This window comes from Capricornis sumatraensis, chromosome 18 (assembly GCF_032405125.1).
Source record: "Capricornis sumatraensis isolate serow.1 chromosome 18, serow.2, whole genome shotgun sequence".
NCBI classification, from domain to species: domain Eukaryota; kingdom Metazoa; phylum Chordata; class Mammalia; order Artiodactyla; family Bovidae; genus Capricornis; species Capricornis sumatraensis.
In genome coordinates, this window is record NC_091086.1 from 44,665,001 (window position 1) to 44,680,928 (window position 15,928).

A 15,928-nucleotide genomic window follows, 5' to 3' on the forward strand; every position below is an offset into this window, starting at 1 on the left:
ACATACAGCACCGTATAAGTGTAGGATGTACAACATAATGATTTGATGTAACCTATGTTGTGTGAAATCATTACCACAGTAAGTTTTTAACATCTGTTACCTGATAGAGCTAAAAAAAAATAAGGGGGGGGGGAGTTTGTTTCCTAGTGATGAGAACTCCTAAGATCTGCTCTCTTTAATAACTTTCAAATATACCATGCACCAGTGTTAACTTTTGCCAGCATGTGGCACATTGCTTCTCGAGTACTTTCTTATCTCATAAATGGAACTTTATACCTTCATTCAGTAATCCCCCCTCACCCCCCACCCTGCCACCCTAACCTGAAGCTGTGCTTAAGCACAGTGTAATGGATGAGCATCCTAACATCTTGATTGGAGGCTCACTTGTGGGAGCTTTTGCTTTGGTGGTGAGCTTTGTTGATAGCAAGATAGCAGGGCTGGAAAGAGTAAGTGAACGAGTTCTCCAGACGTCCTTTTCATGCCTTTATTTGTGCTTTCGCCTGGAGTGCCCTTAGACCACTAACTCAATTGTGTAGTTCTTTTTAATTCAAGACTGGTTCCTGTCTTGGGCTCTGACTGTGATTCCCTCTACAGAGAGCACTTCTCTCTCATTATTTTCTGCTTGATTGTTTGTCTCTTCCATCAGACTACAAATTCTTTGAGTATAGGACTAAATTTCTCTAGCATACTATTATTATACATAGTCAGTAGGCAATAAACACTTGAAAAATGAATGATTAGTTAAATGATTTTAGGGAGCAGGGCTAGGACCCTGACCTAGCTGAGCAAATATCTCCTGAGCACAAGTAACTGAGATTATTGCTTCAGTAATTATTTTTAAATTGCCTTTAGTGATTGTACACATGTATTTTAGAAAAACTTTGTAATGATAGATTGTTTAGTGATCATATTTTATACAGTTTGTTGAAATACATTCTCCTTTAAAAACTGGCTTAATATTCATTAGCTTGTGAAGATTTTGAAACTGATAAGCAGAAGGTGTTGTTTCTCTAATTTCTAGCTGGAATAATGTATTCTAGAAGTCTTTTGTTTTTTCTTTTTGCCCCCAGGCAGAAATGTATTAAGGCCTCTAGCTTGTTCCATAATTCAGGTTGCCTGACTTATATTTTTTATAAGTGTGAGGTGTCTCACAATCCTTAAATAAGCCCAGAAGTTAATGTTGAGTTAAGTTTCTTCATCTCTGCAGTAGTTATCAAACACAGCATAACAAATCATCCGCAAATTGGAGGCTTAAAACAATAGTAATAATAATTTATTTTCTCCCATGGTTTCTGTGCGTCAGGAATCCAGGAAGGGTTTGGCTGGATGGTTTTACCTTGGGGTCTCTAATGAGGTTATAGGCAGATGTCAGCTGGGACTGCAGGCATCCAAAGCTTGGGCTGGAGGATCTGCTTCTCTAAGATGGCTCATTGGTAGACTCAGCCAAATTAAACAGACAATTTCAATTTTCTCTTTGGTATTCTGTACTCTCTCTGCTGACGCCTGTATAAAATTACGACATTTAAATGCTTAATAATCAGAATGGGGTAGAGAGCATGTGATAGCTGACCTTTAATGTAGCCTCTTGTTATTTATACCTTTATGTGGTTCCCTTCCCACGTTAAGCAGGGCTGGCCCGTGGGACCAACAGAATATGATACAACAGTGTGTGCATTCCAAGGCTAGGTCATAAATGGTACTGTAGCTTCTGTGTTGGTCTCTTGGGTTGCTCATTCTTGAGCAAGTCAGCCACCATGATATGAGGGTACCAAGGCCGCCCTGTGGGGAGACTCACGTGGAGAGAGACTTGAGGACCTTGAGGACCTTGCCAGCAGTTAGCACTAGTGAGTGAGCCACACTGAAATTGAATCCTCCAGGTCAGGCCTAGATTTTTCTCTCTTGAGTGTTTTAGACCTGCAGGTGACCTCAGTAGGTATTCTATCAAATAAATGACTGTTGATAACTTTTATATAAGGGCCTTCCCTTGTGACTTAGCTAGTAAAGAATCAGCCTGCAAGGCTGGAGACCTGGGTTCAGTCCCTGGGTTGGGAAGATCCCCTGGAGAAGGGAAAGGCTACCCACTCCAGTGTTCTGGCCTGGAGAAGTCCTTGGGGTCGCAAAGAGTCAGATGGGACTGAGCGACTTATACTTTCACTTTCAGGTTTTATAATCTTAGCACTGAATAAGAGTATTGCAGTAAATATAAAAATTTAAAAAATCTAGTCCCTGCCTAAGTTTCTTAGATAAATTTATCTCAGATAAATTGACTAGTTACAGCTTTGTAAAAGCCTTTTACGTGGCTCTTCACATTTATGTTAATTTATAGTTATTATTAAGGGTTTGTTTTGCCAGGCAAACTGTCAGCCTTTCCTTCAAGATTGACGCATCACATAAATGAGGCTGATTGAACTTTCTGGACACCTTTCCACATGTTAGGTGCCATAGCTTCTCATCTTCATGTATCAGCCTATAGGCAGTTAACAGTTTGTAATTTGCAGTTTTTTTTTTTTTTTAATTCTGTCTTTCATGAAAGCTGTTAATTCCTTGAAGTTAGATTAGATAAAGCTATGAGTTCTGTTTTAGTAAGAAATTATCTTAAAAGATATTTCTAAGGGGTTTATGGTTCAAAAAACTTTCAAATAAATAGTTTGATTCCTCAGAATAACCTTTTGAGATTGGTGGTCTTATGGCCTTTTTAGAGATAAAGAAGCTGATGCTAAAGTGACTTGCTCAAAGTTAGTAGTTAAGTAATATAGATGTTAAAATGCAAATATCACTACACCATTAGATAATTTTGCAGGGATATCAATCAGTGGCAAATTTGCTGTTAGTTTTACTGTAATGTGGAAACTTAAGTTGTATTATGGTATTAAACCTGGATGTAAACTACTATTTATATTTGGTCTTTTTTTTTGTTTTGGTTCTTGTTGAAAATATAAATAATATGTGGCAAAAATGAATTATAGAGTAGAAATTCCAAAATATTCATGTCTGATTTTTGTAGTTTAATGATACCTTTTGAATTGAGTATTTTTATTTCTTCTTCCCTTTATACCACCCAAATCCCTTTAAAATAAAGGTCTGAGGGTCATTTATGTCTTCCTGTTCGATATACGCATTCCTTCCCAGAAGCCTTACAGAAGTTCTATCGTGGTGAGTTCAGGTAGGAACTTCTTACTATTGCTCTATAATTATCTTGTTAAGATAATATAATTATTATATAATTATTTCATTAATGTATATCATTAAAAGTGCTGTTAAACAGAAAAAATTAGATAATATTTGGATTAGTCCATAGTTGTAGCCATAAAAAACAATTCAAATAATACATAAAAAATAATACATTAGCTGAGTCACAAACACATCTAACTTGGCTACTCCTAACGCTATTGGAACTATGTGGAGAAACCTTGCCAAATGCCACTTGGCCTGTAATGTAATTGTTAAGTAGAGGTTTTTCTCCTTCAGTGAGATAGAGGCCATGTCTCTACTTTAACCTTACATGTTTTTACCAGTTTGGTAAAAAGATGATTAAAGACTATTGGTGAAAATTAAATGTTCAAGTTCTCTGAGATTTTGTATTTTTCACTCTCATCTTCTCCCATCCAGAGTGTCTGAAGGTTGGATTTATTCTAACTATGCTGAGATTCCTGGTATCTCTGTCTTACATGTTAAGTATTTCCTAACCAGTAGAGATGTTTTTTTCTTAATATTCCTTTCACTTAATTTGTTCAGTAGTCAGACTGCCTTGAAGAGAGGAAGGGTAGAGGGAAGAGTTAAGATGAGGTAGACCCATTAATTAGAGCTAAGTTGGACTACTTTTTTTCGCTGACTTAGCCTAGATTTTATAGTTTGAGAAAACCTTTTCTCTAGGTGTTTGTGAAATTGTATTAAATCTTCTTGACTTCTGAAATCTTTTTTTTTTTTAGTAGCGAGTCTCTTAGTAGCGAGTTTTCAGTTTCTGCTCATCTCAGAAGTTTAGCACCCTTACAGATGACTAATATACTCCAAGTAGAAGTATATTTTTGTGTACTTATCTAGTAGAATCTGTCCCATTGGCTTTTTGATATGTCAGTTTTTTATTTTAAAATCAATTAAACTTGATTCCTTTTTTTTTCCCTACTAAAAAGTCATTGAAGTTTTAGATGTAATCTTAAGTGTTACAGTATTTGTTATTCAACTCTTATGTTAAAAACCAACAGAAAAACGTTATTACTGAATTTTAGGGAAGGAATTTTTATATAAACTGACCACTTTAACATAATGGTGTTTTAATTTCAGAATGTTTTCTTTTTTATATATATTATACTTTTTGATAAGTAAAACACAACTACATTAGGCTCCATATATGGGATTTAATGGATACTTGATAAATAATTTGACTTTAATTCATGTTATTTGAGGGGTCTTATAGATACAGTAGATATTGCCATCTAAAGCTGTTTTTGCACAAGAATTTGTGGTGGGTTTTAGATATTTCTGGGGTAATTTGTTCATGGGATAACTAGTTTCTTAATATTAATTTTTTTAATTTGGAGAAACTATAACGTCTAATCCTTTGTTTAACTTATTCTATTTCAATATAACTTGCTTTTTCTTTACCCTAAGGTGGTTGTGGAGGCAGCGAATTAGGTTATATCTTGAAGGGACTGGCATCAACCCTGTTCCTGTGGACCTCCATGAACAGCAGCTGAGTTTGAATCAGCATAGTAGAGCCTTCAACATTGAAAGAGTTCATGATGAAAGTAGGTGGAATGGGAATTAAGTGTGTTTGGGGCAGTATGTAATTTACAGTTCCTTTGATCTCTAATTTCTGGAAGTAATCATTTATAGTTATATGGGGATTTCAGTGCCACTGACTACATTTAAGGAAGTACAGTGAACTACTTGAGTTGTAAAATGTTTATGATTAGATTCTAAAATAAGAAATATAGCATATGTCCATAACAATTTTTTTCTAGAGTGGGTTTGAAAACTCATTGATAAGGGAAGGACTATAAAATGTCTTGAGAGGGTACTTGATATTTAAGGAAAGAGTCTTGGTCTTAATCTTTGAAATGTCAAAAAGGAAAAAGAAAGTGGTTGAAAGAAAATGAACTAATCAGTGGAAGACTTCATAATAATTATACATTTATATATTTGCATTTATATATATTTACCATGGGTCTAGTTATTGATTAAAAAATCTTTTAGGAAATTTTGGTATCTCAGCTTAAGATTTGTATTTCAGATATTTGTGTAAGATGCTAAGGGAATATTAGCATAAAATGATATGCAGCTTTTTTGTTGTGTTAAGATGAATTCTCAGTTTTGAGCTAATTTGAGGATTATATTTAGCAGTATTTTCCCACTTTGTCCCATAACTGTAAGATTTTCATTATGCAAGAAGATCCCAAGAGATATCCTAAATATCTGTGGACGGTATATTTGCATTTCATTTCCTTTTGCATTTCATTTCTTGGCTAAACTTTATCAGTAAAAGCTATCTTTACATAACTGTTTTCCGGCTTTGTTTCTGTCTGGTTGTGGTATTTGATGTTTACATATATTTATGTTTTTCAGAGTTTTTGATGGTGATTTATAGCTTTATAGGTTCAGTTCAGTTCAGTCGCTCAGTCGTGTCCAACTCTTTGCGACCCCATGAACCACAGCACGCCAGGCCTCCCTGTCCATCACCAACTCCCGGAGTTCACTCAAACTCACGTCCATCGAGTCGGTGATGCCATCCAGCCATCTCATTCTCTGTCATCCCCTTCTCCTCCTGCCCCTAATTCTTCCCAGCATCAGTCTTTTCCAGTGAGTCAACTCTTCGCATGAGGTGGCCAAAGTACTGGAGTTTCAGCTTTAGCATCATTCCTTCCAAAGAACACCCAGGACTGATCTCCTTTAGAATGGACTGGTTGGATCTCCTTGCAGTCCAAGGGACTCTCAAGAGTCTTCTTCAGCAAAACAGTTCTAAAGCATCAATTCTTCGGTGCTCAGCTTTCTTCATAGTCCAGCTCTCACGTCCATACATGACCACTGGAAAAACCATAGCCTTGACTAAACGGACCTTTGTTGGCAAAGTAATGTCTCTGCTTTTGAATATGCTATCTAGGTTGGTCATAACTTTCCTTCCAAGGAGTAAGTGTCTTTTAATTTCATGGCTGCAGTCACCATCTTCAGTGATTTTGGAGCCCAAAAGAATCAAGTCTGACACTGTTTCCACTGTTTCTCATCTATTTGCCAAAAAGTGATGGGACCAGATGCCATGATCTTCGTTTTCTGAATGTTGAGCTTTAAGCCAACTTTTTCACTCTGCTCTTCCACTTTCATCAAGAGGCTTTTTAGTTCCTCTTCACTTTCTGCCATAAGGGTGATGTCCTCTGCATATCTGAGGTTATTGCTATTTCTCCTGGCAATCTTGATTCCAGCTTGTGCTTCTTCCAGCCCAGCGTTTCTCATTATGTACTCTGCATAGATGTTAAATAAGCAGGGTGACAATATACAGCCTTGATGTACTCCTTTTCCTATTTGGAACCAGTCTGTTGTTCCATGTCCAGTTCTAACTGTTGCTTCCTGACCTGCATACAGGTTTCTCAAGAGGCAGGTCAGGTGGTCTGGTATTCTCATCTCTTTTAGAATTTTCCACAGTTTATTGAGATCCACACAGTCAAAGGCTTTGGCATAGTCAATAAAGCAGAAATAGATGTTTTTCTGGAGCTCTCTTGCTTTTTTGATGATCCAGCGGATGTTGGCAATTTGATCTCTGGTTCCTCTGCCTTTTCTAAAACCAGCTTGAACATCTGGAATGTTGCTAAACTGTGAGTTAATGCCATGTTTTAAAGATGGCTTTTCTTCCCCTGAAGAAAAGTCATTTGATGTTAGAAAATTTTTAAATAACTAGTTTTTAAAAATCTGGAAATCTTTCAAGTCATTCATAAGCAGATTTCCTATTACTGTTTTTGAAAGACTGCAGTAACTATTAATAGTTTAATTTTTTAAAAGATTTTAAAATCTTAGCTAGAAATTTTATTTTATACTTCACCAAAACAAGTTATTGCTGTCATCAAAATGATGTTCAGGATTTGGTTGTTTTCACCAACAGTATATAGGATATAGATTCATTGCTCAGATTCACTGGTTTTAGCTTATAAACTAAATATATATAGAAACAAATTACATATAAAGTTAGTAATATTCAGGATATTTACATCTGGTTTGTGGAGGTTCTAGTAAAAGCATAGGAAATACTTAAAAAGAATTAAAAAAAAATTTCTCAAAACTTAGGCACCAGTCTCTGAATGAAGGAACACACAAAATACTTAATATAATCAATGGTAAAAGGTCCCACACTGAGGCATGTTAGTATACTAGGGCTAAAGCAAACCTCTTGCAAGCTTCCAGAAAGGAAGTGGTGATAGTGGTGGTGATTGTGGTTGGAGCAGGTTATTTTATACATGAAGAATCTGGAATCAGAGTAGTTTCAGATTTCTCAATAACAACACTGGAACTTGTTATATTAATTATTAATATTTTTGGTATTAGTGATTATATAACATTTACAGTGTTGGCACTATTTTAGAGAACGTTTTTGTTAGAGAGTTTTTTTCCTTGATAAAGAACTTTATTTTCTGAGAAAAATTTAGGAAGATTTCAAGATATATCTCACATTCCCTATTTAAATTCTCTTCAGGTTGGCAGGGAACACTTCCTAAGAAACTGCCATTTGGGATTTTTGAATATAGGAGTAGGTTTGAGATTATAAATATACCACCATGTTTGATCCCTGATTTAGCTTTTTAATTTGGAACACAGGATTAAAGAGAAAAAAAAATGCTAGTTTTTTTGCAAGAAGGATGATTTAACTTCAATCCAATAAAATTCTGTTTAGTGTTATCTGTCCTTAACTAGATTATATACGTGGTGTGCTAAGTTGCTCAGTCACGTCTGACTCTGCTGCCACATGGACTGCAGCCCACCATGCTTCTTTGTCCATGGAATTTTCCATGCAAGAATACTGGAGTGGGTTGCCATTTCCTTCTCCAGGGATTGAACCAGGCTCCCCTGCATTGCAGGCATATTCTTTACCACCTGAGCCACCTGGGTTGTATTCAAATTAATGAAGAGGAGTTCATTTTACCATTATACCCTAAAGGGAAGGTATGTGCATGCTAAGACGCTTCAGTTGTGTCCAACTATTTGCGACCCCATGAACTGTAGCCCTACAGGCTCCTCTGTCTATGGAATTCTCTAGGCAAGAATACTGGAGTGGGTTGCCATAGCCTCCTCCAGAGGATCTTCCTGACCCAGGGATCAAACCCCGGTCTCCCGCCTTCCAGGCAGATTCTTTACTGTATGTGCCACCAGGAAAGCCCAAGAATGACATAATGGTGTGGGTGCCTGTTAAGTCAAGGGAAGGTAGAGTTTGTTTATTTGTTAAAGAAAACTTTTAATCACATAAACTCGTAACTTTTTATTTGCAAGCCTACTTGTATTAATTTGGATAAGTGAATTGATTTGATAAACAATCCTAGAATCTCAGTGGCTTAACATACTGAAGTTTTATTTATAGTTCAGCTCACTGTCCAAGGAGTGTTCAGGCAACCTCCAAACAGTGGCCTTTGATCTTCTGTTTGGTCCTTGTAACTTATGGGGAGAAGACAGTGAGAGCATGGGGGATTCTTAGGGAAGTTTTAGGAGCCAGGCCTTTTCACTACTTTTGCTAATACTCCATTGGCCATTACTAGTTCCATGAGTATACCCAAGGTGGGTAGATCCAGAAACATAGTCTAATGGTTTGACTGTGAGAGAAGTGCACAGTATTTTGGTCTCTGTCACATAACAATTCTATACTTAAAAATATAAATTAATGATTAATTTTGTAATGGATTCTCTTAGATAGAAAATTATCAATTGCTCTTGAGTCCATCTTTTTGTGTTTTGTTGAAGCAGGGTATAAATGAACAGTTTAATGATTAAATAATGTTTGGTAGTCAATTAGCATGAAAGAAATATAAGCAGAATTAAGATGATCAATGAGACTTGAAATAATTTTATATATTCTCTTCCTCTTTTGATAAAAGATTTCAGGTGAAATTCAGCAAGCACATATAGTAAAAGTGCTATATACAGAAAGGAAAATTAGGATGTGGAGAAACAAGAATACAGATAAAAAGTTAAGACCATCCAAAAGAAAAACATATGGTTACAGTTTGGTGAGATTTCAGATTTATCAGTTACTAATATACAGTGATGGCTTCCTTGGTGGCTTAGCAGTAAAGAACCTGTCTACCAGTGCAGGACACAGAGGTTCCATCCCTGGATTGGGAGGATCCCCTGAAGAAGGAAATGACAACCCATTCCAGTATTCTTGCCTCAGGCATGACTTGGCAACTGAGTACAAAGCAATATTTAGTGAGTACTTACTGTTAGTGAACATTTGTAGAAAATCTGTGAGGAGATACAAAACATTCCGTTAGTGATTGATTACACTATGTAAAGAAAAATAATTTAAACTATAAATTTTAACTTTTTACGTTGGTAAAACTTGTTAGTTGTAAAAATGTGAATATATTTAGTACCAAATTAAGACAATAACAAAAGTTAAGTATGCAGTCTTAAGTACAATCAAATTTGATCAAACACATCATTCTTATATACCTTTTTGTATCAGGTTCCTTCTGTATTACAAGATCTAGCTGATAATGTTAGCCCATTATATAATTTAGTCAAATAGATTTTTAAAGATTCCATGGTAGTGTAATAGCAACTTGTGGTAATTGAAAGAATAGTTGGGTCACTTTAGACAGTTAAAATCCAAAAGAAATTATACATGTAATTAACATTCAATAAGCATATAAACAAATAGGCTACAAGTCAGAGGAGAATATTAAATTGGCGGTTGTGTTGGTGACAGTGGTGGAAAGTTTTATAGAGTATTAAGTGTCTAATGTGTCTAATACACATTAACCTGAAACAGAATCTTAAAACATAGCAAATTACCCCAAAGTTTATCATCTTAATAGAAAATACCTGTGATTTCACAGAGATTATGAAAGTCAAGAATCCAAGAGAGGCTTAGCTTGTTAGTTCAGGTTTAGGGTCTCTGAGGAGGTGACAGTCAAGCTGTTGGCCGGAACACATAACTGGGCTGGAAGGTCTGCACCACAGCTCGTCACGTGGCTGCTAGCAGGCGGCTTCAGGTCCTCACTATGTTGGCCTCTCCATTGGACTGCTTATGAAATATCTTCCCCCAGAACAAGTGATCTGGGAGAGAGAGTGACCAAGGTAGAAGCCAGGGTGTCTTTTTAAGCCAAATCTCAGAAGTGACATACCATCATTTCTGCCTTATGTTGGTCACAGAGACTAATTCTGGTGTGATGTGAAAGGACGAGTTATACGAGAATGTGAATACCAGGAGGCAGGAATCATGGGGGACCATCTTAGAGGCTAGCTGCTGCCTCAGTTGAAGTTAACATTTAGCTTTGACTAAGAAAAAACAGTGGAGGAGACAGAAAAGGTAACTTGTTCCGCAGTGCATGCCCAGCAGGAGACACCTGGGTGCCACAAACCTGCTATTGATGATGCTGGGAAGAAAGGGCTGGCATCTCAGGCTGGGGGCTGGTTAAAGACAAGAACGTAAAAGCGACCATCCGAAGGTGAAAATCACACTTTGATCCAGAAAGCAGTGGGATTCTTTGGAGGATTTTGCGTGATAAAGTGCTGTTTAAGTAATCATCACGGAAGGTTACATAAGCTGTACATAGAACCGTAAAGGGTAAAATAAAGTTGACATTTTTTTAGGAGTCATATAAGGAGATGTGGCACTGTTCCTCCAGAACTGCCATTGCTGAAAAACATTCTCTATTTTCTGTTTGAAAAATAATCTGACTTTTAACATAACTGATTTGGCTTCGTACATGAGCCATCCATGTAGTTTGCTGCTTGAATCCAGAATGGCTCTGCCTTGGAAGTACTCGATCATCTCTATTTCTGAAGCAGGTTGTAGTTGGAGCAAAACTTAGCCAAGTGTGACAACTTGAATCTTATGCTGTGAATAAATATCAATATATTTCATCAGTCTTGAAAAATTGTTTCAAAGAAGAACTAAGGTTTATTTACTCATTGTAGCTATAATGTTTAGATGATTTTGTGGTTCTATATTATGAATACTTTAAGATTTAATTCATATGTTAATGTTAAGCTATAGATGCTATTAAGACAAATATTTTAATATTTTATAAAATTTATATGGTAATATTTCTGAAGTTTTAAGGCGCTCTCTTGGATTTTTCTTTCATTCTCTGCAGAGTTTGAGGCTTCTGGACCCCAGCTTTTGCCAGTGAGAGCACTAAATGAAGTCTTCATTGGGGAGAGTTTATCATCCAGGTACTTTTAAACTTGTCATCTTGAGGTTAATATTTTAGTAATTTTAAACTATTTATTAAATTTCTACCACCTAAGATTTGTGAATAATTAATACTATATAAGTAAGAAAAATGAATTATTAAATGAAATATTTCCACACCTTTGTACACATTAATACATGTTAAGAAGAAAGAAAGTTTCATTACCAAAAATGTTTTTGAAGCCCTACATTAAACAAAGTTACTCAGATTTCTTTACTGCAGTATTTCCCTGAGCCTTTCATCTGTTATATAGGTACTTTATAAATGTTTAAGAGAATGCTATATAGACATATATTTGCAGTTGATATAAAACTTTGATCTTATAGATTGTTCATATTAAAATGTCCCTACTGATTGTCTTAATGTTTCATAAAGCTGATTTATTTATTTGCTTGTTTTGATCCAGGGTCCAGTTAAGGAGAACACAGAAATATTACTTTTGAATAAATCTTGTTTATTTGGCTATCATAGCCCTTTAGATTGAATTAAGAATAGTTTTTAGTCCCATCCCTGTTTTGTCATTTATGACTTTTACATTTTTGAATGGTCTAAGCCAATTGCAGAATATTGGCAGAATATTCCTTATTTTAGATTTGTATGATTTTTTTTCTCTGCATGATAAAATTCAGACTAAGCATTTTTGACAAGAATACTGCAGAAGTAATGTTGATCCTTTTCAGTGCAACATCATAAGGCAAGAGTATTGACAGCTTAAGATTTGTAACCATTATTACCGAAAATTAAGGTTAGTGAAGTTCTTCAGTAGGAATATAAAAGCATAGTGTATGTTTTATTACTGATAAAATCTATTTTGTGAGTGTTGAATATAACTTAGATTTAAATTGTCAGCAGAATTTTTTGCAGAAAATTTATTGTGTGACACTAGTTACTAGTTGTAAAATGACTGCCATAATGTAAAGTTAATTTAACTCTTGGTGGTACATTTAGAACTTTCTTTCTCATTTTTGTTGTTGTAAGGGAGTTAGGGATAGACGATTAGAGATAAATCTATATTCTACTCTCCTGCTACCAGAACCAGGTGACCTTTTGAAGGTCATGTAATTGATTCCCGGAGAGTTTCAAATTTTCCGAAATTCTCTCCATTATAAGTCATATTCTTTTATAGTAAGTTTAATTATGATGAGAAAAATTTGTCTTAAAAAAACCACATTTTAGCCATTAACTTACTACTGGAGGTAGTATTGAAGAGAACAAAGTTTGATTCAACAGAATGATTTGAATTATCTTTTTGAGTTGTAATTATTTTGATTAATATAATTTTAAATTTATGCAATAATATATATTGCACACCTGCTGTATGAACTAGAAATATAAAAACGAATAAGATAAAAGTAGTTGTGTCTTAATGTTTAGGAAGCTTGTAAAATATACAGTTAAAAAATTATTAAAAGTAAAGTGTATTCTTCAAGAAATCAAATAAAAATATATACTTTAAAGAACTTAAAAATATGGTAAAGTGTAAAGATGGACTTATTTTAATATAGTAAGACTTATGCAGTAACAGAAAAAACTATAGCATATCAAGTTTGAAGCAATATGGAAATAAGTAATGGACACATTTATGTCATAAGAGAGAAGGAAGAGAATATAACAGTGATATAATCTCATCACTATTGCTAAAGACAGGCAGAAGAGAACAGCCTTAAAATGAGATTGGAGAAAGTCTCCATTAAAATAAATAGATGACAAAGGTAAAGATGTTTTGTGAGTTTATGCTTATTCGAGGGAAGCCATTTAAGGGCTTATTACATTATTCTGTGTGTATATTTTGAAGGTCATAACTTCTGAGAGCTTCTACTAGCGTTGCTTTATGATTTGTACTTACTAAAAATAACTTACAAAAGGAGGAAAATTGGGATCAATGATTGACTTATGGAAATTCAGTGAAGGCCCATTAGGAGGTGTTAGATCGAATGCTTCTGTTTTCTGTGGTGGCAGTGCTTTGGTTGGTTTACCCCTGATGTCTGATGCTGGTTCTTTTTGTGGTCTTTGATGCCTCCCCTGATATCTTTACTAAGATTAAGGATAGCAGTGGGTGGGCTTCTGATGCTATTGAGAAAGCCTTAACTACGGGAGATATTAGAGATTACTCTGAAAGATTCTATGACACAGACCCTTAGGCAGAAAGGAAAGGAACACGTACTGAAGGCCTGCTGCGTGTCAGGCGCTGTGCATGTTGTATGTTGCCACGTGTATGCTCATAGCGACTCTGTGAGAAAAGTGGTTGTATTTCTCAGTGAAAAAACTGAGATTTGGAGAATTCAAATCACTTGGCCAAGCTCATATATTTTAATTTAGCATCAGAACCATCATGTAAACCCAGCATTTCTAATTCCAGATCCAGTATTGAGTTGTCATGAGAACTTATTACTTATTTTTTAAACTGCCCTGCCTGTACACGCCTTCCTCCTGGCAGTGCTGTTCCAAGGCTATCTTGTATTATTTCTTATATAGTGTCTTGTTTGTTGCTTAAAGCAGTAAACAGCACTCTAAATAGTTGGTAATTATTACTGTAAAATTTCTGACCTGCATACTAGAATATAAACTTCTAGAAGATTGTGTCTATTACATTTACTATTAAATCCCTAGTACCTTGCACAGTGCTTATTAAAACATTAGGCACGTAATAAATATTTGTAGATGGAATAAAATACTGATGCTATCATTATCCCCATTTTATAGGGCAGTCTATGACTCAGAGAGGTGAAGTAAATTGCCCCGAGTCACACAATTAATAAATAACAGAGCCGGGCTAAGCCTGTGCTTTTCTTTAGTGTGTGTGATAGAATTGTCTTCCTGAAAACTGAAGTGCTTTGCTTGGAAAATGTGAAGTGCGGCAATATTATTCCTGCCTCATTTATAATGTTCTTAAACTTAAGAACATTTTAAAAGCCCAATTTTTTTCTTTTCTCCTATTTGTTCTAACCTAGAATGTCTTATTCTTGGGCTGTAGCAGTGGACAATTTAAGAAGAAGTATACCCACTCTAAAGGGACTGTGAGTTTTATTGCTGCCTTAAAAAAATAATTTCCCTGAAACCAAAATTCTATGAGTTGACTAATCTTGATAAACTTGCATGTGAGAATGACACTAAATTTGCTCTTTGTTTTGGACTCAGCGTCTCTCTCCTGACTTCTCTTTCTCTTCACTTCTGCTTCTTTTCTGTCCCCACTTACCTCTAATCTCTGGTTTCTACATGATTCTGGCATAATAGATAGCAGCCATTCCAATGGATTTGGCTGACTTGTCTGTATTGTATATAATAGACTAATGTACCTAAAATTCTTAATTTTCTAGGAAGACATAACAAAGCTATGAAATAGATTAAATGTGAATATTAGACTTGCTGTCTTTTATTTTTAAAGAGAATGCTGACTTCAGAGAAAAAGACGACTTGGAGTTATATCATATGAAGCGTTCACAAACCACGAGCTTGGCAGGAGAAAATGAAAGGGTTAGAATAAGAGATAAATTATCCGATGAGTGTTAATATTTGCAGGCATGTCTAATAATTGTCATTGTTTAGAAAAGCTATATTTTGTTAAGGGTTTATTTTAGCTTTTTTATTTGCTGGATAAAAGTAACTCATTGTTGACTGTTGACACCACTGTATGTTTCAAAAGCTCTTTGAATAGTTACAAATCACTTAAACATTGATGTAGTTAAAAAGTGGTGTCATTTTTTTTTGGGGGGGCTAGTGTCAGAAAACCCAGTTGATTTCATGTTTATTAAATAATCTTAGAACTATCAATCTTTAAAAAAATTACAGTTCTTATTTTATCCCTAGTTTTGTTCACTGGTTCAGGACTGATTGAGATTTTTCTTCAGAACCTCATCTCTGCTAGCTTACTATCAATTCAAAAGGCACATTAGTACATAACTTGAGAAACAAGAGTTAAGTAGAAACGGTTGGTAACTTGAAGGGTTAGATGCAGACTTAGATGTGTCGAGGACTAGCTCCCGAGAATAAAACTCCCTTAGGAATGGCATTTTCTTTTTGAATTCTGAAATCATCTTCTGTATGTTTCCATAGCAGTGCTAGGTAAAAATTTATAAGAAGCTCTTGTTTGAAATCTTAAAGGAAGGAGGCACATATAGGTCAGAGAAGGATGTAGACACACAGATATTTTTGAATTTTTTTCACTTAATCAGTATTGGAATTAGCATCATGATATGTGTCCCTACTAAGTCAGGATGACTTGCTTAGATTTCATCAGCTCTGAAAAAGATACTTTATCTCATTTACCATGAGACATAAGTTCTGCAAATCCAGTTTTATATTCTCAATTCATAGGGCTTCCTACTACGAGATTTCAGTTGATGATGGTCCATGGGAAAAGCAGAAGAGCTCTGGGCTCAATTTGTGTACTGGAACAGGATCAAAGGCCTGGTGAGTAACTTGGAATGTTGCTTATCAACTTTTGTGAAATACTTTAAGTCATATAACTTGTGTGCTGTCTCACACTGGTGTATCTGAGGCCTCTGATACGCAGGAAAGAGCCTGGTGTTGACTTATCG

At 35.3% G+C, this 15,928-nt stretch overlaps 1 protein-coding gene across 4 annotated transcripts in view; it reads left to right on the forward strand.

Moving 5' to 3' along the window:
- Positions 1-15,928, forward strand: part of NADK2 (NAD kinase 2, mitochondrial) — a 46,018-nt gene that overhangs the window by 17,253 nt on the left and 12,837 nt on the right. For 3 of the 4 annotated variants that reach the window (XM_068990404.1, XM_068990405.1, XM_068990407.1), the window contains 5 exons: positions 3,080-3,163; positions 4,609-4,745; positions 11,292-11,370; positions 14,342-14,407; positions 15,705-15,800. In XM_068990404.1, the coding sequence (XP_068846505.1) occupies positions 3,080-3,163; positions 4,609-4,745; positions 11,292-11,370; positions 14,342-14,407; positions 15,705-15,800 (462 nt within the window). The remainder of the gene's footprint in view (positions 1-3,079; positions 3,164-4,608; positions 4,746-11,291; positions 11,371-14,341; positions 14,408-15,704; positions 15,801-15,928) is intronic. The other variant, XM_068990406.1, reaches the window with a different exon arrangement.